The sequence below is a fragment of the Oncorhynchus tshawytscha genome, linkage group LG12, assembly GCF_018296145.1.
Source record: "Oncorhynchus tshawytscha isolate Ot180627B linkage group LG12, Otsh_v2.0, whole genome shotgun sequence".
Lineage (NCBI taxonomy): Eukaryota > Metazoa > Chordata > Actinopteri > Salmoniformes > Salmonidae > Oncorhynchus > Oncorhynchus tshawytscha.
This window is the reverse complement of record NC_056440.1, coordinates 63,589,748-63,613,897: the sequence shown is the minus strand read 5'-3', so window position 1 is coordinate 63,613,897 and position 24,150 is coordinate 63,589,748. Positions and strand designations below refer to the sequence as shown.

The following is a 24,150-nucleotide window of genomic DNA, read 5'->3' as shown; positions in this document are numbered from 1 at the left end:
CCTCTCCCAGGGGCCTTTTCAGGGTTAAACTCCTAGCTGCACATTGTGCTCCTTGCCTGGGGGTGTGGAGTTATTAAATATTGCGTCATAAAAAAACACTGCTTCTGCTAATGTGGGCTGTTGCTGTGATGCGTCACCATCTAAAGGAAATGAGACTTGTCTGCTCTGATTGTAAAGTCAATTAGTTTACCACATGATCTCAAGGTCCCTCTGATGGGGCAGCAGACCTTGGAGACTTAGAAAGTGATCTCTCTGCCTGTTTTGTGGTGATGCAAGTTCCATTGTCCTCCAAGTAATGCTGAATTGCCCCTATACTTCAGTCTGCTCCTGAATTCTTCCACATTGGTTGGAAAGTGAGGTAGTGGCAGTGATCCTTTAGCGATGCAGTTCCAGACAAGTGTACACAGAATGCAATTTCCAAACAGTGTGCTAGTTTAGGAGTTTCAGTTTTCATTAAATACTGGATCTTACAGATATTAATTACAGAATTTCCCCTGTTTGTGGGAGCATAGCCCAATGCTCTAGTCTAGATAAACGTTGCTGTAGGGGAGGGATTTGTGATGGGACTGTAGTGCCTGCACTAACCTCTTTCTCCTCACTGGTAATTTGCAATGCAATCCGATCAGGCTTCAATGGCCATCTGGAGGTGAAAGCAGTTTGCATGAGTAGGGCATTTTACCCTTCAGTCCAACTGTACTGTAATTGAACAATCCTTGGTCTTGCATATACACATGGGGATGAAGAGGGACAAGGAACTCCCATGGTACTGAAGGCAGCCTCCCTGTACTTCACATGATTCTCATCCACATTAATCATTGAAGGAACTTTTTTGGCCTTGTGGTTGTAGTCTACACTTTGTCATTGTATTGCACTTCATTTGTACACTACACTTGTACACACTTGGCACTGTATGATGGGTCACTTTCACATGTATATGCACACAGGTGACCAGGAAGTAGGAATGCACGGGTATGGAGTTCTTGGTATGTTCACGGTTTGCACCTTGGAACAATTATATGCTACAGTAATCAGGTCTGCCTGTGGATTTTTTTTCTCTATTGCTTTTAAATAGGCAAAACACCCAACCAAGGTCTACCACTAAATAGCCGTTATGCACGCGTTTTTAAACATTTTGTAATCCCACATGTTAGTGGCTCGGATTTTTGACTAAGTTGTCCACTACAACAGCTGCAGCATACTATTAAGAAACAAACAAGGACAATGTCACGACCTCACGGATATTACAAGTAAAACCAAGCATTTAGTAGGCTAAATTAACATCCGTCCGGTAGGTGGCAGTGAATGTTCTCAGGTATGAGGACAGGGAAACGTATCCCACGCTTGCAAAAGCGCTCTCCCATGTTGCGGAGAGGACTCGCCACAGCCAAGAGCGCTCTGCTGTCAGAGCGAAAGTGTCAGAGTTGCGGGACCTCAGAAAGTACATGTGGCTGTGTTCTCTTGGTCAGCGCAGTATCTACGGACAGAGTAGGAGCTGTAGAAACATTTCAGAAGCCAGTCGAGGTGACCTATAGAAATACAACGCTCATGAAAAGAGGTTATTGTCAGGAAAGGTGAAACGAAATATTTATATAGACTTGTGAGCAATGCACTGGCAGCATGGCCAGATGGTTCAGGGAACACCTAGGATTCAAAACTACCAAAGCACCACCTCCGGCGCCCCCGAAACCGGACTACAGACATTGTCACGCCGCTGTGACTGGTACGCCTGGCTACCAACATCCAAGCCCCGCACAGCCGGACATTCTTGCTGCTTACAAACTACAAAAGGAACTGGACTTCGAAGATCCGTACACGGGAGGAAATATTTCGTTTGGAACTGGTCTGGGCTGTGGGGGGTCACCGGACATAAAGTATGTGTCACCAAAGCACCGGCTTATAAAGGTGGAAACAATCGAGAAAAGCAACTCTGCTCCGGGCAGCGGTATCGTTGCCCAAGCTGTTGCTGTTGGGAACGTTAAATCTCCCACGTCACCGCCTCCTGAAAATGAGAATAAAGAAAAGGTACGTTTTTAAAAAATGTATTTTTGCCTTTAGCCTACCCCTCCAATATCCAACACCAGTAACATTGTAGCATATGTTCCGTCATAGCCTACAAAAATTTGAAGAAGTCTAAATTACAATCTATCCACCTAGGTTCAATTTAAAGAGATGGTTCAATAGTCATGTGATGTGGGCATTTACATTTTCACTATTCAAACGCATTGGTTAAAATTGAAAGTGTTGGATCAGATCATGTTCCGTCATGTCAGGACTTAAAAAGGGAATGGATCATTGAAACCGGCAGGACTACACTGAACAAAAATACAAGTGCGACATGCAACAATGAACGATTTTACTGAGTTCATCGGTTAATTGAAATAAATCAATTTGTCCTAATCTATGGATATCACATGACTGGGAATACATATAGCTTTTAAAAAGCAGGGGCATGGATCAGAAAACCAGTTAGTATCTGGTGTGACCATTTGCAGCGCAACACATTTCCTTCCAGTTGATCAGGCTGTTGATTGTTGTCCCACTCTTCAATGGCTGTGTGAAGTTGCTGGATATTGGCGGGAACTGGAACAAAACCTGTCATACACGTCAATCCAGAGCATCCCAAACGTGCTCAATGCGTGACATGTATGAGTATTTTCCGCTTCCAGGAAATGTGTACAGGTCTATGTAACATTGTGCACTGGGGCGGCAGGGTAGCCTAGTGGTTAGAGTATTGGACTAGTAACCGAAAGGTTGCAAGTTCAAATCCCCGACCTGACAAGGTACAAAATCTGTCATTCGACCCCTGGACAGGCAGTTAACCCACTTTTCCTAGGCCGTCATTGAAAATAAGAATTTGTTCTTAACTGACTTAGTTAAATAAAGGTTTAAAAAAAAATCATCATGCTGAAACATGAGGTGATGGTGGGTGGATGAATGGCACAACAATGGGCCTCAGGATCGCCTCATGGTATCTCGGTGCATTCAAATTGCCATTGATAAAATGCAATTGTGTTCATTGTCCGTCGCTTATGCCTGCCTATACCATGACCACCATGTTCACAACGTTGACAACCGCTCACCCACACGATGCAGTGTTCAGTTGTGAGGCTGATTGGACATACTGCCAGATTCTCTAAAATAACGTTGGGTGCGGCTTATAGTAAAGAAATTAACATTTAAATTCTCCGGCAACCGCTCTAGTGGACAGTCCTGCAGTCAGAATGCCAATTACACGCTCCCTCAACTTGAGACCTCTGTGGCATTGTGTTGTGTGACAAAACTACACATTTTATTGTCCCCAGCACAAGTTGCACCTGTGTAATGATCATGCCGTTTAATCAGATTCTTGACGTTACACCTGTCAGGTGGCTGGATTGTCTTGGCAAAGGAGAAATGCTCACTAAGGGGATATAAAGTACATTTATGTACAAAATTTGTTTTGTGCGTATTCAGAATTTTTGGGATCCTTTATTTCAGCTCATGAAACATGGGACCAACACTTTTAGATGTGGATTTTGTTCAGTGTAGTTCTTTCAGGTGTTTATCAATTGCTGGGTCAGTCAGACAGACAGCAGCTGCACAATATATGAAAATCTTTACTGAGCGTTTGGATGAAGAAGTGTAGTAGCCTGCATGTAGGTAGGTGAAAGGAAGATGCATGCTGTCTTCAAGTATGAATTTTATTACAATATTTTAAACTCTAACCTTTCTGTGAAGGGATTGTTCTGGATGTTGGCAAAGAAGCCCTTAATCATCATCTTCCCCAGTCAGATGAACACGTGGATCCCATTTTTATTTAATTAGGCAAGTCCATTAAGAACACATTCTTATTTACAATGTCTCTGCTTCCAGTATGAAAAAACATTGAAATGCCATAAAATCCCTTTAAGAAAACATTCCAGTGACATAAAATGGGCCATAACCATTTATTTTATTTACCCTAAACAAAATTGTAAATGAGAACTTGTTCTCAACTTGCCTACCTGGTTAAATAAAGGTGGAAAAAAAATTGCTTACAAAAAATATAAACGCACATGCAACAATTTCAAAGATTTGACTGAGTTACAGTTTGTGTAAGGAAATCCGTCAATTGAAATAAATTAATTGGGCCCTAATCTATGGACTTCACTGGACTGGGAATACAGATCTGAATCTGTTGGTCACAAAACAAGGTAGGGGTGTGGATCATAGCCTGTCAGTGTCTGGTGTGACAACCATTTTTACCTCATGCAGCACAATTTATCTCTTACGCATGGAGATGATCAGGCTGTTGATTGTGGAATGTTGTCCTACTCTTCAATGGCGGTGCGAAGTTGTGTGAACTGGAACATGCTGTCCATCCAGAGCATCCCAAATACACTGAATCGGTGACATGTCTGGTGAGTATGCAGGCCATGGAAGAACTGGGGCATTTTCAGCTTCCAGGAAGTGTGTACAGATCACATGTACATGTTCCATCATGTGGGGACGTATTCAAACAGGGAATGGATTGTTGAAACCGGCAGAAGTACACAGTGCATATTTCACTGTTCTCTCACACCTTTGAACTGGGCCTGTGTGAAGGTGCCCCAGTGCACGTTTTCAAATAATCCAAACCAGGTTCATTCAACTCTCTGCTCACCAAGCAAAATCTACACTTTTACAACTCTATCATCTCTACCCTAGTCTACTCTTGTCCCTGTCATCAACAGAAATAGTGTGTGGACCAGAGACAGATGGGGGAAAAATGATTATGCAGTCAGTCAGTGTACACCACGTGCCTTGAAGCCTACTGCTTTTTAGGAACACACTGGTTCATTGGAAGAAACCTGAGACATTCAATGCCAGTGAGGTTAAGTAAGAGTGTGATTCTGTTTATGAATGTACATGCCTCTCCCTCCAGCGCAGGCAGGAGAGGAGGACCCAGGAAAAGTGTGTGTGTGTGTGAGAGAAAAGGCGCAGAAGTATTTCTCAACATTGACAACACCCATGCTGCATAACTCAGTCTACTACTCCCTGTTCTGAAGCACTAACTAATCACCTGTTGCCAGGTATTTGTTTACTCAAGCTTACTACGCCAGACAACATCATAGTAGTTTAGTTAGAGCACAGCCAAAACCTTATGCAAGTATGCAAAGTAGTGCTGCACATTTACAATTCTGTTATGAAATTCCTTAGTCCCTTAAACAGGTTACTTCCTCTCTCCACACTTCCTGTTGTAAGGTGCGGTCTGTTCAGTGTTGATGGTGCTTGCCTGCTGTTCCATAGGAGCTTTTTTGTTTCAGTTCAACCAGTGGTCATAAAATATGCCAGTAAACAGTGTCGTACAGCAAAGGAACATGGCAATTGGCAAGCTTGAAAAACCTCCATATAATAATTGTACAGTGATTTGTCTATTCAGAAATGGTCTCTCTAATTTCTGAAAGTAGTTTCTCGTATGCAGTTGTCATCACATTCAACAATGCAGGGATTTTGTTATTTATGATGAACAATGTTCCAGAGCTGACCAAATTAAAATAACAGGAAACAAGACTGTTTCCTCACAGCAACTGACTGCTGTTGGCTAATTAAACTGATTACTGCTGTCTCCTGTTAATTGGAGTTTATTTTGATCTTTGGCATTCTCAAGCAGGAAAATACTGTTGCCTCTGTCTCCCCCTTTTTGCACTGGGCACATGTTGGAGGAGCTGGCAGCCAGGCAGATTGTTCTGTAACATGGTTTAAAAATGTTGCACTCTCAAACATGAACATGACGATATGCTGAAATTGTATCACATCCATATGAGGGGTGGGTGAGTTGGAATCCCTCTAAGTCAGAAGACCGGATTTTTGTTCAGTACTGTGGTGAAATGTGAGGAAGGGGTGGGGGCTAAGTAATAAAGAGAGCAGACAGTCCCCACGAGAGTTTAATCACTAGGCAACACAGGCCTTCAACCTTACACATGCTGGCTTTTCCGACAGACAGGCCAAGGTAATGTTGTCAGGTACTGTTCCAGAAGGATCTATTGTCTAGACCCCTGTAGGGTCTGTCTGCTGAGATGCACAACTGACATTGGTGTAGTGAGAGTGAGAGACCCCAAGTGTGATGGTTATGAAACGACACGTGGAATAGCCTATTCCTTTTCCAGTAGAACTACCTGTAAAAGCAACTAGGCTTATCAGGTGTTACGCTGTATGTACTACACAAGTTTTTTGAAGACGGTCAACATAATTTTGTGTCAGTTTTGATGGTGAGGATTTTCTATTATAATAGCACTAGCCTCTGCCCTTGTCAAATTGCAGCTGATGATATGACTGTTCGTCATCTTTTGGTAACGGAATTATAAAAACAAAGCGTCACTGTTACCAGACTTTGCAACTGCATTGTTCTTCAAGTAAATGTGTTTTTGTAAAAGTTTCCATTAATTGTTCAAAGTAGTCCTTGTGCACAGAGTTGTATGGTTTGTGTAACTTTGCAACCGAAGGTTTTTGTTTGACATACATTTCAAAGTGAAAAATCGGAGAGTCTCATATCACTCTGTTACTATGGAATTGCCTTCTACCAACAACCCAGATGTGTAAGATCCTTGCTGCACCCTTACTGTGGGAACATATGATTTTCAGCTGGTAAAACGGTAAACGGTATGTGTTCTCTGTTCAGATAGAGGGGTGGTGTAGACAGGCCTTGAGTATCAGGCAGTTCATCTTATGATAATGCTGCATAATGCTTCCAAACATAATGCTTCCAAACAGCCTAGTTCTGACATGAGCTGTTATTTATTAAGATATTTCACAGTTTGTAACGTAGTGGCAGCATATCAAAGAATGCTAGGATTCTGATCTTAATTGCATTTCTTCCACTGAACATGATCTATAGTTGACCTCACAATCTCTATGTATGGACACAATACAGGAACTTAATAGGCTAGTCAATTGTACTGGCTGGAGTGAAGTGTTTGAATGCTGACTATAGGAGGAGCGCGAGCTAGGAAGAGAGGACCACACCACTGTCTTGTTACAGACCCAGCCCCATTGATGTTTTAATTACTTGACTAGTGGATGCTAATTATATAACTGCTTATCTAATGCTTGTGCTGCCAATAGCAGAGTCTATACCGTCTAGTGTTTTGTCTAATCTCAAGCCTCCAAAGGTTTTTCATTCAGTTCAAATTGTGTATGTGGGGTTGGGTGGGGTGGGGTGTGGTGGGGTGGGGTGGGGGTGAAAGCCTTAGTTCATCAATGTATGGTGATTACATGAGACTTAGGCCTGCCCCATTATGTCCATTCTGATGCACTATTATGGACTCTCCTTTATGACGACGAGCACATAGGAGCCAGCCACAGGTTAGAGCCCCAGCTTGATTGTTTCTTTTGTTTACGTGTTATTTTCCTGTTTTATAACGACAAGACCGTCATGGTAGACGGAGATGATCTGTTATTATCCAGCTAATTAAACGCTCTCATCATCGCTCTTCCCCCTGGCATGGTCTGCTCTACTCGACTCTGCACTAACTAACTTCTCAAGGACACATGAAAGTGATGCCAGGCACAGCTTATGAAATGTGTAAACAAACAGTGCATAACAGTCTCGCTTATAAAATCATGTGGCTAAATATATTGCTGTGTGGCTTTCTGAATTCATAAACTGTCCTAGACACCAGGGTTGCTCTGGCCTTGAGACCCCATGCAGCCCATGTTTGGGCCATGTTATAGTTCCCACCATGGCCCACGGAAGCTGTTGAGTGAATGGGGCCTCTGAGTCCATAAGCCGGTTTCCGTACACTATCTATGTGTAGAATCACGCAGTATAGGATCATAAACACAATATAGACATTAGATTTGACAGATTTATTGCGTGGTTATTTCCTTTTTCTTCCATGTACTTTTCAGCAGCCTTTGACTCAGCGGTTCATAAAGTCAAGTGATGCATTAGCAGCCGGGGAGACCATGACTGATTTGTTTTGTCATTAACATGTTTTATTCCTGTCCTTGAGACCGATTCCCGTCTCAATTGCCAATCTCGGTTGTCATCCCATTTCTACTCATTCTTTCATTTCTATGCTTTGTCTTGCCCTGCACACGCACGTTTCTCTACATGTATATTTGAGCGTGTTGGAATGATGACTGCTTCAAGTGGGCATCAGCTGCCTGAGCCTCCCCAACGCCCCCCAGCCCAGATCACATCTCAGCTGCCTGAGCCTCCCCAACGCTCCCCAGCCCAGATCACATCTCAGCTGCCTGAGCCTCCCCAACGCTCCCCAGCCCAGATCACATCTCAGCTGCCTGAGCCTCCCCAACGCTCCCCAGCCCAGATCACATCTCAGCTGCCTGAGCCTCCCCAACGCTCCCCAGCCCAGATCACATCTCAGCTGCCTGAGCCTCCCCAACGCTCCCCAGCCCAGATCACATCTCAGCTGCCTGAGCCTCCCCAACGCTCCCCAGCCCAGATCACATCTCAGCTGCCTGAGCCTCCCCAACGCTCCCCAGCCCAGATCACATCTCAGCTGCCTGAGCCTCCCCAACGCTCCCCAGCCCAGATCACATCTCAGCTGCCTGAGCCTCCCCAACGCTCCCCAGCCCAGATCACATCGGCAGGGGCGGCAGGGTAGCCTAGTGGTTAGAGCGTTGGACTAGTAACCGGAAGGTTGCAAGTTCAAACCCCCGAGCTGACAAGGTACATCTGTCGTTCTGCCCCTGAACAGGCAGTTAACCTAATGTTCCTAGGGCGTCATTGAAAATAAGAATTTGTTCTTAACTGACTTGCCTAGTTAAATAAAGGTAAAATAAATAAAACACATCTCAGCTGCCTGAGCCTCCCCAACACTCCCCACCCCAGATCACATCTCAGCTGCCTGAGCCTCCCCCATGCTCCTCAGCCCAAATCACATCTCAGATAATGGAATCAGAGCAGGCGCTGTGAGCCAATCAGGTGTTCTTTAGCCGAGTCCTTGAAGGGACAGTTGTGTGTAATTAGCTTACGAGTAGCGTCTCAACAGCGCGTGGGGGTTTGAACCGACGCTCTTTAATTTCCCATGGAATTAACATGCTATGGCTTTACCGCGCATCCCTTTGTCTTCTGGTCTAATCTGGTTTGATGTTTGATGGTCTGATTGAATGTGTGTCTTTTCCCTCCAGCAGCTGTGTGTGTATGTGGGTAAATCAAGGCTGTTTGACTGGCCTCTACATTAGAAGTGCTTGGTGTTCTGACCTTTCCTCATTCCCTCACTATCTCAAAGCCTTGACTCTGGCATTCCTGATTCAGGAATGCAGGGAATGCTGTTATCACTTTGTTGTTCTGTTTTCTACTCTGCTCCTTTCCCAGTCCTTGTAGTGATAGGAGAAATGTCGGACGTGAACACTACCCGGGCATCTGACCTCCTGGACGGGCACCAGAATCCATCATGTGACGCGTGGGTGTCTCTAGACGTATGAGCAGTCTCATACCTGTCTTACTATCAGATGGAAGCTGACAGGTTCTGATCGCTGGCTTTAGCTGAATGTCAGAGCATTACAGGAAGTGCACTTCTCCTCCCACTCTCACCTCCACACAAACACACGCCTGTTTACTTACACTGTATCGCCAAGGAAGAAGTCTGAAAGGAATTGCTTTCTAAGTGTCAAACCTGAAAGGGGTTGTAAATTGCTGCTTAATTTTCTTCTCTGTGAAAGTCATTTCCAGATGTAACACCCATGGGAGGTTAAATGTTCTCTTTCATTCTTAAAGGGATATTTCTGGTACACATGGAATATGGTCCAGTCAAACATAGTAGAGGGCACAGAGTACAGTAGAAGTTAAAACATGCTGACCCTTTACTTTTAACGCTCGACAGAGTTTTAAGAACACAAATAACTATACAGTTTTTAAAATTCTTTTAAGTATGAGTTCATGATGACCAGAGAGCATAGATAGCGATACTATGTGGAATTGAAAGCTAGTTAGATCCATAGTGGGGTACAACATTTTGATTTTTCATTAAAGATTATCAATAAAACATTTTATTATTATGTTCGCTGGGTATGTTTCACAAGAAAATGAAAAAAATAGTTGTTGGTTGCTATGGATACGCTGCCCCATAATTACAGCTGAGCCTGGTCTAAGATGGATTGCTTTGGCGCAGCATCTCCTTGTAGTCCAGTTAGAGGACTGTTGGGTAGTTCGCAATCATGTTGTTGTTTTCTGAAGTGTCTAAGAGGGCCATCTATTTGTTGAACTCTTCAAGGTGTCCCAGCTGCCTTGGCAACTGCCAATATTGTATTCCAGCAACAGGTCATGCATTTCCAGGTGGACTAGGCAGCCATGTTTTTTTTTCTCTCCTAACAACAATACCCTTCTGTGGTATTTTATGGGTGTATCATATTCTGTCCTTAACAGTTGCACAGGGAATCAGTTAGTTAGGATATGCTTTCTAAATTCCTATGGCCCAGGCAGGAATCCTGGAAGTGTTCTTTAGGAGGAAGGAACCTAGAGCTCTGCTGGTGCTGGGCCAACACAGCTAACTTTAATTACACCCCGCCCCAACGCACCAGGATGATGTCATTCCGCATGGGGAAGATGACTACACAACAGGATCACATGGAGGAATCAAACGAGGACAAAACTCAGTTGTGAAATGTTGATCTGGTCAGGAAAGAGATTATCCATTGATACTGATGTGGACTGTTTCTAGAGGTTTATACAACTTTATAACGACATGAATTGACTGTTTTTGAAAGCTGAATGATGCATACCATACCTAATTCTCAAACTACTGAGTAGCATATGGTGTATGACTAGAGGTTTACAATGGGTTAAGAGGAGTTTTCACCTGCTTTTAGCGGTTAGAGCGTTGGGCCAGTAACCAAGAAATTGCTGGTTTGAATACCCAAGCTGACAAGGTGAAAAATCTGTCGACGTTCCCTTGAGCCAGGAACTTGAGCCAGGAACCCCCCCCCCAAAAATATTTTTTATTTAACTAGGACTTTTATTTAACTAAGTCAGTTAAGTACAAATTCTTATTTACAATGACGGCCTGCCGGGGAATAGTGGGTTAACTGCCTTGTTCAGGGGCAGAGCAACATATTTTTACCTTGTCAGCTCGAGGATTCGATCTAACAACCTTTTGGTTTCTGGCCCAACGCTTTTTTTTCCTAAAGAGGGTTACTGTAGCTGTTCCACTGTGTATTTCTCTAGGCTTTCAGCTGTATAACCTCAACTCTGAGTACACCAAACACTGCTGATCTTCCCATGTAGTTGGCCATATTTGACCTATGCTGGGTTTTTTGTGTGTAGCATAGGCATTATCCCATGGTGTTTTAGATGTAGTGTAGAGGGGAGTTAAGCTGCGCTGTTTCTCTATTTACTATCTGGGAGGTAGAGTGGATCTCTTTAAGGTCTGTGCCCTTCCTTCACAGTGGAGCTGACCTATGATAACCTGTGCTCACTGATAGGTGCTGAGGCTGGAGTGTGTGTGTGTATCTGCCACTGGGGTCCTGGTCTCCATAGCCACAGGCACCGCTGGGGAACTAGCCAAACCTCTCATTGTAGACTGGATGGGCACTGATGTCTCTCCTGGGCTTCGTAGGACACAGATCTTGTTAGGGGTAAGGTTAGAGAGTTTACCCTGCTGTTTTCCCTTCCCTAATATCCTTTAGTTACTACTGTTTGACATGTAACATTGTTTTATTACTCTGTCTCTAGGTGTAGGCCTAATATAGTTCAGCCACCATATAAATTGCTTGGTGCAGTGATTGGACCAAAGGTAAAGCAACCAGGCCACTGACTGTCTGCTTTTGTTTGGTGGAAAATAAGGAACAAGAGGGTTGCTCCAGGATTAAGGAAGTGCTCCCTTCCTGACGGGAAGTGTTTACAACTTGGTGACGTTCCCTTTTGACTGGGGCTGGGCAAGTCTCCGCTAGCTCTCCACTCTCAAACAGTCTGGGAATGTTGACTCTGCTCTCACATCTGTGCTAAAATATAACCAGGCAGGGTTAATATTTCCTCATGTTGTAAGCTTGAGAAAACTGTACTGTGATTGTGACATTGTACTGTCAATACAAAGCTGTGGTGTCGTGTTCTGTTAGGGACCTCCTAGTCAGGTCAGGCTGCAGTGAAGTCCGTGTAAAGACTCCTTCCCTCTCTTCCCCTCTCTCCTGCTATGGGAGGTGGAAAGCCCCGTAGCGATGGCAGGGTGACAGACTCCACCCTGCCTGCCTGCAAGTTCTATTGACAGTCTCCGAGCTGTTGGGTTTGACGTGCTGCATTCTGTGTACACGCTCACCACACAAAGGCTATCTGAGGCCACGTCGCTTCCGACCGCAATCAAGTCATCCTCCTCACATCAAACTTCCCTGCTTTGTTTATGTACAGCTGGCTCCCGGGCCTGCCTCGTTTTGTTTTCCCTACTCCATATAAATCACACACCCAAATCGAAAGGTCATGCCCACTGGATGCACATTGTTGTTTTTATGTCAAGCGTTACTTTTCGTAGTTATGTCATTTCTCCTGTCCTTCCCTAGCATAGCAAACCACAATTTACCAAAGGCTGTTTCTTGCAACCAAAATTACTGTAAGTGTGTGTGTGTGTGCCTCAGCCTTTTATGCCTCTAGTGGACCATCAACGGGTCCATTCCTCCACACGACTTAACCACTACTCCCTCTTCCTTAAATTCAAAGAGTCATAAATCTATTTCAGAGGGAAAGAGAGCAGAGAAAGGAAATTGGATTTTGTCAAGCGTATCCTCAAGTGTTAATCTTGAATATCTGTTGAATATGAAGAGTGCCTGAATGTGGGCCAGCCACCCTCCAGCCGAGGTCCTCCGTGTGCTATAAGGGCTCTCTGGGGAGAAGGTGGGACTTAGTCACACTTGAATGCACAGAGATATCTGAAAGAGTTGAAAAGAGACATTCTTTCATAGAAAGGGATGATTGGCTAAAAAAGGGAATAAAATAGGGGATCGTACAGAAACGGTAGAGTACAGCAGGTTTTCCTGTGAGACTAGGAGGATGGTGAAGCGTTGCGCTGGGGTTTCTGGCCTGAACTTAGGTGATATTACATTAGAAGTAGAGAAGCACCTGTTCAGGCTCAGTAAGCTCAAATAAAATGAAAATGGTTCATTTATTTATTATTATTTTTAAGGCTCAGCCTCGGTACTTGCTACCCTGCTGTCCAAAGTGCTTTCCTGTTCATGCCGCGTGCCTCTTGGCTCGGCGTTATGTTTATGTTTTGTTTTGTGTCACTCGGGTTTCTAGAACCTTGGAATGAGAATAGAAAGTGCTTTTAAAAAAAACGAATAGAGAACAAGTTTGCGCAGTAGCTCCCTGGTAATATTTTGAGGACCCATATGCCATTTGTCAGAGAAATGACTTGCGACCTTGACTCTCACATCAGGGATAAAGAGAAAATACATAAAGCTGATACTGTAGCATACTGTCAATGTAACATTCTTTTGTCACTAACTTTCAACTGCATTGGTAAAACATCCTCACAAATATAGAATGCATTGTTCATAGCAGGAATATCCTGTTTTTTCTGAAGGGATCATCAGCGTGACATGCCATGAAAGTACACATCTTCGGTATACAGTCAGGGGAAAAAAGTATTTGATCCCCTGCTGATTTTGTATGTTTGCCCACTGACAAAGAAATGATCAGTCTATAATTTTAATTGTAGGTTTATTTGAACAGTGAGAGACAGAATAACAACAAAGCAATCCAAAGCAGCTTGGTGGAAAGGTGACAACAGTTGGTGCGATTATTCGCAAGTGGAAGAAACACAAAATAACTGTCAATCTCCCTCGGCCTGGGGCTCCATGCAAGATCTCACCTTGTGGAGTTGCAATGATGAGGAATCAGCCCAGAACTACACGGGAGGATCTTGTCAATGATCTCAAGGCAGCTGGGACCATAGTCACCAAGAAAATAATTTGTAACACACTACGCCGGGAAGGACTGAAATCCTGCAGCGCCCGCAAGGTCCCCCTGCTCAAGAAAGCACATATACAGTGGGGCAAAACAGTTTTTAGTCAGCCACCAATTGTGCAAGTTCTCCGACTTAAAAAGATGAAATGCCTGTAATTTCCATCATAGGTACACTTCAACTATGACAGACAAAATTAGAAAAAAAAATCCATAAAATCACATCGTAGGATTTGTAATGAATTTATTTGCTCATTATGGTGGAAAATAAGTATTTGCTCTCCTACAAACTGGCTCTCACAGACCTGTAACTTCTTCTTTAAGAGGCTCCTCTGTCCTCCACACGTTACCTGTATTAATGGCACCTGTTTGAACTTGTTATCAGTATAAAAGACACCTGTCCACAACCTCAAACAGTCACACTCCAAACTCCACTATGGCCAAGACCAAAGAGCTGTCAAAGGACACCAGAAACAAAATTGTAGACCTGCACCAGGCTGGGAAGACTGAATCTGCTATAGGTAAGCAGCTTGGTTTGAAGAAATCAACTGTGGGAGCAATTATTAGGAAATGGAAGACATACAAGACCACTGATAATCTCCCTCTATCTGGGGCTCCACGCAAGATCCCCAGAACCACACGGGGGGACCTAGTGAATGACCTGCAGAGAGCTGGGACCAAAGTAACAAAGCCTACCATCAGTAACACACTACGCCGCCAGGGACTCAAATCCTGCAGTGCCAGACGTGTCCCCCTGCTTAAGCCAGTACATGTCCAGGCCCATCTGAAGTTTGCTAGAGAGCATGTGGATGATCCAGAAGAAGATTGGGAAAATGTCATATGGTCAGATGAAACCAAAATATAACTTTTTGGTAAAAACTCAACTCGTCGTGTTTGGAGAACAAAGAATGCTGAGTTGCATCCAAAGAACACCATATCTACTGTGAAGCATGGGGTGGAAACATCATGCTTTGGGACTGTTTTTCTGCAAAGGGACCAGCATGACTGATCCGTGTAAAGGAAAGAATGAATGGGGCCATGTATCGTGAGATTTTGAGTGAAAACCTCCTTCCATCAGCAAGGGCATTGAAGATGAAACGTGGCTGGGTCTTTCAGCATGACAATGATCCCAAACACACCACCCGGGCAACGAAGGAGTGGCTTCGTAAGAAGCATTTCAAGGTCCTGGAGTGGCCTAGCCAGTCTCCAGATCTCAACCCCATAGAAAATCTTTGGAGGGAGTTGAAAGTCCGTGTTGCCCAGCAACAGCCCCAAAACATCACTGCTCTAGAGGAGATCTGCATGGAGGAATGGGCCAAAATACCAGCAACAGTGTGTGATAACCTTGTGAAGACTTACAGAAAACGTTTGACCTCTGTCATTGCCAAAAAAGGGTATATAACAAAGTATTGAGATCAATGTTTGTTATTGACCAAATACTTATTTTCCACCATAATTTGCAAATAAATTCATTAAAAATCCTACAATGTGATTTTCTGGATTTTTTTCTTCTTATTTTGTCTGTCATAGTTGAAGTGTACCTATGATGAAAATTACAGGCCTCTCATCTTTTTAAGTGGGAGAACTTGCACAATTGGTGGCTGACTAAATACTTTTTTGCCCCACTGTACATGCCCGTCTGAAGTTTGCCAATGAAAATCTGAATGATTCAGAGGACAACTGGGTGAAAGTGTTGTGGTCAGATGAGACCAAAACCGTGCTCTTTTGGCATCAACTCAACTCGCCGTGTTTGGAGGAGGGGGAATGCTGCCTATGACTCCAAGAACACCATCCCCACCGTCAAACATGGAAGTGGTAACATTATGCTTTGGGGGTGTTTTTCTGCTAAGGGGACAGGACAACTTCACCGCATCAAAGGGACGATGGACGGGGCCATGTACCGTCAAATCTTGGGTGAGAACCTCCTTATCTCAGCCAGGGCATTGAAAATGGGTCGTGGATGGGTATTCCAGCATGACAATAACCTAAAACACACGGCCAAGGCAACAAAGGAATGGCTCAAGAAGAAGCACATTAAAGTCCTAGAATGGCCTAGCCAGTCTCCAGACCTTAATCCCATAGAAAATCTGTGGAGGGGGCTGAAGGTTCGAGTTGCCAAATGTCAGCCTCGAAACCTTAATGACTCGGAGAAGATCTGCAAAGAGGAGTGGGGAAAAATCCCTCCTGAGATGTGTGCAAACCTGGTGGCCAACTACAAGAAACGTCTGACCTCTGTGATTGCCAACAAGGGTTTTGCCACCAAGTACGAAGTCATGTTTTGCAGAGGGGTCAAATACTTATTTCCCTCAAAATGCAAATCAATTTATAACATTTTTGACATGAGTTTTTGTGGATTTTGTTGTTGTTATGATCAATATGATTTACAGTGTGACTGTAGTGTGGCTGTCCTTCCTGTGTGTGGGGAAACATGGCTCCTGTGAGGTCTGCATAGCCCTGCCTGTGCATAACCTATATCCCACAGTGTAGGAGGGGAACACTGCACACAGCGGTGTGATGTACCTCTTTTATCTCAAGGCGAAGTATCAAGTGCTGTTCTCTTTTCTCCCATTTTTATAATGCAGCTCTGATGTTTTTCTCGCTGTGACACTGACCCGTGTTGCAGGGTATGAGTGTCACTGTCGTTGCGTCTGGAAGTGTTCCCATGCAAAGTATATGATCAATGACGCACTAAACCACTTCTCCATGTGCCAAATGAGCGGGCTTTTCCCGGCTGGCGTGTGAAAAGCCACCCCACATGTGCAGCAGCCCAGAGATCTACAGAAGCCTGTTTTATGTGGGCTGCATCTTTAACGAGACCTAATAAATAGGTTAACATGAAAAAAAGTGTGAGCTGTGCTTTGAACAACACAGATGTCTGACTGGGGGAAAGACAGAGAGACACGTGAGAATGATGTCTGAACATATTGGAGTGCAAAGAAGGGAGATGCTAGAACGGATCCCCTCACTGCAGGGAGCATGCTGGTTGAAGTAGCATGTGCTGCACTCTTTCCTAAATCCTCACTCCCTTCAAAGCAAGTCATCTATGACTGGGGAAATGCATGTTTGGGCGATGTTGGGGAGAAGGGAGGTCTAAATATGTTTTCTTTTGTACCCAGTGTCACCACGTACTAATTATCTATAATCTGAACAGCAGAATAGGTTCTTGAACGCTTTGTGTGCTTTTCTCTAAATTGTTTCTCTACAGGTCTTCTCTAGCCATTTAATATTTGTCACTTTTTTCAGTCTTTCCTAATCAAGCAACATGCTTTAACCTTGGAACATTGAGTTTGAGAGTGCTTTAATAAGGCTAAAAACAAAGCTGACAAATGAATTCAGCTGCAAGAAGACAAACATGATTTCACTTTACTTATGAGAAGTGCTCTCCTCCACTTAGCGTTGCTCTAGCTTCTATTGCTTGTGGCTGATTGAAAACAATGGGTGTTCATGGAAAACATCCATTTGATTAGCTAGCAGCTATCTTCCCTGGCTCTTAAGTAGGCATTCAGGGCTGGCGTTGCCACGTCCTTGTTGAGGCCCATAGAGCCACATGCTGATTCTCAGGTCGACAACCCTGGTCTATTAGCAGATGTCGTAATAAAGAGCTGAGCTGTATTGTGGGAAAGCTCCGTCTATACAGTCTTTTCACTCTTTTGAGAGGAACATAGCCCCCAGGTGGAATCATGCTTCTCAATCGGGTTCCATTTGAGTCCTAACCAGATTTCTTCTCCCATCTGTGAATCATACAAGTATCTTATTGATAGTGGCTGTATTGTGTCAACAACAGAGGTTGCAATTGGTTCTGCTTTAGTAAATTGCCTTGTGGCAATGTTTGATGGCAAGCTGTTAGCTTCAGATGACTGGAACTGAGCTGAGTGCATGTGTCCTGTATTTCTAGTTGAAGATAAGTTGGAGCTGTCAGCAATAGGCAGTGTGATGTTATCTGTTGTTAAATTTCCCTTTTTAAATGAATATTTATCAAAACAGGAGTGTAAACATATGCTGGAGCGTAAACAGTTCTGCAGTTCTGATATCATTTTTTCAAGCTTAACTTTTGTTCTTATGGCAGCAAAAAAGAGCCCCTTGAAACGCCCTAATTCAATCGAGCAGCTAAGCCCTGAGTTGTATTAGGTTATCAGTGGCTCAAATCCTCTGTGGCGTGGAGACATAAATCACAAATGCCAGTTCCTTACCCCCCTCCTTCTCTAGCATGTCGACTCTTGTGGTGGTCTGGTGTAGGGGGAGAGGTGGGGGAGGCTTCAGCCCCCAGTAGCTCTGACATTCCTCATCCTTTCTGGACCAGCTGTAACATTTGTCACATTTCTGTGTAACGTCTTCACCTTACTTCACTGTCACCAGTCGTTCAGGTGGCTACTCAGATGGCTGGCAAGGGCGCTGGCTGTCATATTAGACACTCACGCACACACATGACTATCTGGTGCATCCAATGGTAGTTTACTTTTGTTATTATTTGTTTTTTGGTGTTTATAGCTTGAAGAGTTAGATTTTGCTTATGAAATGTCAATGATGGAATGGCATATTTAACTAAATAGTTACGGACGTGTGGAAAAGTGTGGGAAAGCTATACATTGGTGCAGCATACCCTATACCCTATCATTCTATACGATGACCACAAACTAAAACTTTGTTCTCCCTTTTATGGCCCCAGATGCTCTATATGATAATTGCCTGTTAGATCCACTTGGTCTGCATGTGATGGTGTGGGAGAAAGAAGATTGGTCTATTTTCCTAGTTCTGACGTCCTACAATCTAAGATAGCTGCCCTCAATCTCACACAAATGATCAAGGAACCTACCAGGTACAACCCCAAATCTGTAAACATGGGCACCCTCATAGATATCATCCTGACCAACTTGCCTTCCAAATTAGAGGTCAGACGATTAATTAGGGCCGATTTCAAGTTTTCATAACAATCGGAAATCAGTATTTTTGGGCGCCGATTTCCGATTATTAAAAATAAAATAAAAAAATATATTTTTTAATACCTTTTATTTAACTAGGCAAGTCAGTTAAGAACACATTCTTATTTTCAATGACTGCCTAGGAACTGTGGGTTAACTGCCTTGTGCAGGGGCAGAACGACAGATTTTCACCTTGTCAGCTCAGGGGATCCAATTTTGCAACCGCACAGTTAACTAGTCCAACGCTCTAACCATTGCACTCCACGAGTAGCCTGCCTGTTACGCAAATGCAGTAGAAGCCAAGGTAAATTGCTAGCTAGCATTAAACGTATCTTATAAAAAACAATCAATCATAATCACTAGTTATAACTACTAATCCAGTTTAGCAGGCAATATTAACCAGGTGAAATTGTGTCATTTCTCTTGCGTTCATTGCATGCAGAGTCAGGGTACGTGCAACAGTTTGGGCTGCCTGGCTCATTGCGAATTAATTTACCAGAATTTTACGTAATTATGATATACATTGAAGGTTGTGCAATGTAACAAGAATATTTAGATTTAGGGATGCCACCCGTTATATTAAAAAAAATACCGAACGGTTCCATATTTCACTGAAATAATAAACGTTTTGTTTTCGAAATGATTGTTTCCGGATTCGATCATATTAATGACCAAAGGCTCGTATTTCTGTGTGTTATCATGTTATAATTAAGTCTGATTTGATAGAGCAGTCGGACTGAGCAGCAGCAGGCCCGTAATCATTCATTCAAACAGCACTTTTGTGCATTTTGCCAGCAGCTCTTCGCAAGCACAGCGCTGTTTATGACTTCAAGCCTATCAGCCTAATTAATGGCTGGTGTAACCAATGTGAAATGGCTAGCTAGTTAGCTGGGAGTGCGCTAATACTGTTTCAAACATCACTTGCTTTTAGATTTGGAGTAGTTATTCCGGTTGTGCTGCAAGGGCTGCGGCTTTTGTGGAGCGATGGGTAACGATGCTTCGAGTGTGGCTGTTGTCGATGTGTTCCTGGTTCGAGCCCAGGTAGGGGCGAGGGGGGGACAGAAGCTATATTGTTACACTGGCAATACTATAGTGCCTATAAGAACATCCAATAGTCAAAGGTATATGAAATACAAATGGTAGAGAGAGAAATAGTCCTATAAATACTATATTAACTACAACCTAAAACCTCTTACCTTGGAATATTGAAGTCTCATGTTAAAAGGAACCACCAGCTTTCATATGTTCTCATGTTCTGAGCAAGGAACTTAAACGTTAGCATTTTTACATGGCACACATTTTTACATGGCACATATTACTTTCTTCTCCAACACTTAGTTTTTGCATTATTTAAACCAAATTGAACATGTTTCATTATTTATTTGAGGCTAAATTGATTTTATTGATGTATTATATTAAGTTAAAATAAGTGTTCATTCAGTATTGTTGTAATTGTCATTATTATAAATTAATAAATAACCCCTATTACTAGTCTGTTCAACCTCTCTTTCGTATCGTCAGAGATTCCAAAAGATTGGAAAAACGGCCGCGGTCATCCCCCTCTTCTAAGGGCGAGACGTGCTAGACCCAAACTGTTACAGACCTATATCCATCCTGCCCTGCCTTTCTAAAGTCTTTGAAAGCCAAGTGAACAAACAGATCACCGACCGTTTCGAATCCCACCGTACCTTCTCAGCTATAAAATCTGGTTTCCGAGCTGGTCATGGGTGCACCTCAGCCACGCTCAAGGTCCTAAATGATATCATAACCGCCATCGATAAAAGACTGTACTGTGCAGCCGTCTTCATCGACTTGGCCAAGACTTTCGACTCTGTCAATCACCGTATTCTTATCGGCAGACTCAATAGTTCAGTGTGTCAAATCGGAGGGCCTGATTTACGGACCTCTGGCAGTTTCTATGGGGGTGCCACAGGGTTAAATTCTCAGGCAACTTTTTTCTCTGTATATATCAATGATGTTGCTCTTGCTGCAGGAGATTCTTTGATCCACCTCTACGCAGACGGCACCATTCTGTATACATCGGGCCCTTCTTTGGACACTGTGTTAACAAACCTCCAAACAAGCTTCAACGCCATACAACACTCCTTCCAAGGCCTCCAACTGCTCTTAAATGCTAGTAAAACAAAATGCATGCTCTTCAACCGATTGCTGCCCGCACCCGTCCCACCTGACTAGCATCACTAGATGGTCACTCTGGATGGTTCTGACTTAGAATATGTGTACAATTTTAAATACCTGGGTGTCTGGCTAGACTGTAAACTCTCCTTCCAGACTCACATTAAGCATCTCCAATCCAAAGTTAAATCTAGAATCCGCTTCCTATTTCGCAAGAAAGCCTCCTTCACTCATGCTGCCAAACGTACCCTCGTAAAACTGACTATCCTACCGATCCTTGACTTCGGCGATGTCATTTACAAAATATCCTCCAACACTCTACTCAGCAAATTGGATGTAGTCTATCACAGTGCCATCTGTTTTGTCACCAAAGCCCCATATACTAACCACCACTGCGACCTGTATGCTCTCGTTGGATGGTCCTCGCTACATATTAGTCGCCAAACCCACTGGCTCAATTTAATCTGCAAGTATTTGCTAGGTAAAGCTCCACCTTATCTCAGCTCAATGGTCACCATAGCAACACCCATCCATAGCACGTGCTCCAGCAGGTATATCTCACTGGTCATCCCCAAAGCCAACACCTGCTTTGGCTGCCTGTCCTTCCAGTTCTCTGCTGCCAATGACTGGAATGAATTTCAAAAATCACTGAAGTTGGAGACTTACATCTCCCTCACTAACTTTAAGCGTCAGCAGTCAGAGCAGCTTACCAATCACTGCAGCTGTACACAGCCCATCTGTAAATAGCCCATCCAACCAACTACCTACCTCATCCCCATATTTGTTTTTGTTTTTCTGCTCTTTTGCATACCAGTATTTCTAGTTGCACATCCTCATCTGCGCATATCTCACTCCAGTGTAAATCGCTAAATTGTAATTACTTCGCCACTATTGGCATTTATTGCCTTACCTCCTTACTTCATTTGCACACACTGCATACCTATTGTGTTATTGACTGTACTCTGTGTTGTTTTTGTCGCACTGCTTTGCTTTATCTTGGCCAGGTTTCAGTTGTAAATGAGAACTTGTTCTCAACTGGCCGACCTGGTTAAATAAATAAATAATGGAGGACTGCAGCCCAATTGAATTGTAATCTCAGAAGCTCTGTCTCTCTGCTAACTGTGTGGAATGCCAAGTGGCAGGTGCTTGTTTCACTCGCTCTCCTAAGATAATGCTCTCACTAGGCTCACACTGATTCGAAATAGATTTCATTTCTTGAGAGCTGCAATGTATTTTAAGCAGTGTGGGGCTATTTCTCCTACTATGACTGACTGGCTATCTAAGCAGCTGCAGGTGTAAGACCTGGTGAACCTGGTAGCTCAGCACGACACCAGGAGTCATTAAGTATGTTCTGTCTGTGCTGCTGCAGTGTAGTGACATGTCCTTCCAGGGGGGGGCGAGATGTCATAAGTCTACAAGGTTGCTTTGTGAGGCTACTCACAGCTTACATCTCTGCTTAGAAAAGCTCACATACAGTATAGAACTCTATTTAGAAGCACTGCAGTATTGCACTCACTGTGGGTGAATTTGACTTTCATGCGGTGGCTTGGCTGTGGTCCTGACATGCCAGCAGACAGATGGTGGGTCCCCAGGCAAGCAGGCCGCCAGGGAGGGTTGGAGGCGGGTGGGCTGGCAGAGAGGCAGGCAGGGAAACTGGTAGGCAGGGAGGCCCCGGGAAGGCAGGTAGGGAAGCAGGCAGGCAGGCAGAGCCTCGTCTCTGATGGTCCTCTCTCTCCATGTTCCCTTACTCCTCCAGCTGGGTAGCATTAGTGCAGTGTGGCGGGACCGTTACAGAGAAGGGGTAACTCCCAAAAACACTCAGACTAATTGAACCCCTCCTCCCAAATACTTTTTTAGATGTGGCCCAAGGCAGGGGAAAGTCAACACCCAAGTAGTGTGGTAACTGCCAACTTTTACTTTCATTTGCACTGAGTTGTTTCCCCTAAATAATGTTTTACTGAATAATGGATATGGAACTGTTAGATTGATGTGGAGAAATATCAAATGGAATGTAGGTTGCCCATTCCATTGCTTCTTTTCTATGTTTTTTTAAAGGCTGTTTCTTGGCATCTTAGGCAGAGAAATCGCTGTTGACACATAAATTAAAATCTCTGGGAAAAAAATAGTTCTAAAATATGAAAATCTGGTGGGGTAGCTAGTACTAAGCGATAAGGAGAGCTAGTGGGAGGCAGGACGCTGCCACCCAGAACCAGCCTCGGTATCATCCTCTGCTTCAGGCTCCAGAGGACAAGCAGAAAGGCTCTCCTCTCTCCCTCAGCAGCAGCAACATTACCACATGCTAAAAAGAGCTTTCATCGGCTGACTGAAAAATGATTTGAGCGAACAAGACCAGTCACAGGGCTAAATATACAGTATGTCTGGCTTGATTGCAATGTTCTTTTCCACTTTGTTTAATACATAAATCTTTTTTTGGTCCCTGCTGTTTGATGATAGAACCACACAATAATATAATGTTTGTGGGCACGGCAACCATCCGTCGTCAAGCTAGCTACAGCTTTGTGGCAGAACACTAACACGGAAAAGGTGTCGAATGAGGACGTAGAGTAGAACTGTCCTACTGACAGGTATCGTGCCCTCTCTGAGGAGGGCACTGACATGAGTCGTTGAATATCTACTTTCATATACACTAAGATATAGTAAGTATGGAGTTGAAGGCATGCCAGTCATAAAGCACAGTTTCCTTTTCATTACTAAACCAGGCTCTCTCTGCTGGGTTTACCACGTGGACACACAGACGCCTCCTGGCGTACACTGCTGCCTGCCCTACAGAGGCAGCTTAATGCACTGAGGTTCTCTCACTTGCTCTCTCCCACATGGAATGTGTTCAGTCAGACTGGCTGTAAGTACACACTCCCCTGTTTAGGTCAGGATGACTTAGTATCTGGTTTGGGCTGTGCTACTGTATTCATATGGACACAGACCGAAGGTGGTATATAGTGTGAAGTGGATAAAGATACTCCATGTGAGGGGGAACATGTAACTGTTGAATACTTCAGGGACAGGAACATCTGTAACCTGACTGTCTGAATTGAATTAAAGTTGTGCGGGAGATGTATTATATTTGTGGCAGAAAAACAAGCCAAAAGAGTGTTTGCATTGGATGCATTTCCTCTTTTAATTTCACTTAAGAAAAACAGAGGAGGAACCCATAATTACGCTGTGGCAAACTAGTCCAACTTATGTTATGTCCCGAAAACGTACGGAAAAGCAGGAGGCAGGCCA

The 24,150-nt window shown here is 43.8% G+C and overlaps 1 protein-coding gene across 7 annotated transcripts in view; it reads left to right on the top strand.

Annotated features, from left to right (window-relative positions):
• Nucleotides 1-1,355: 1,355 nt before the first annotated feature.
• LOC112263644 (SH2 domain-containing adapter protein F) overlaps nt 1,356-24,150 on the top strand; it is a 126,613-nt gene continuing 103,818 nt past the window's right edge. For 3 of the 7 annotated variants that reach the window (XM_024440121.2, XM_042330883.1, XM_024440120.2), the window contains exon 1: nt 1,358-2,022. In XM_024440121.2, coding sequence (XP_024295889.1) covers nt 1,618-2,022 — 405 coding nt within the window. In that variant the 5' untranslated portion in view covers nt 1,358-1,617. Of the gene's footprint in view, nt 2,023-24,150 lie in introns of all 7 variants that reach the window. The other 4 variants (XM_024440119.2, XM_024440118.2, XM_024440117.2 and 1 more) reach the window with 3 other exon arrangements.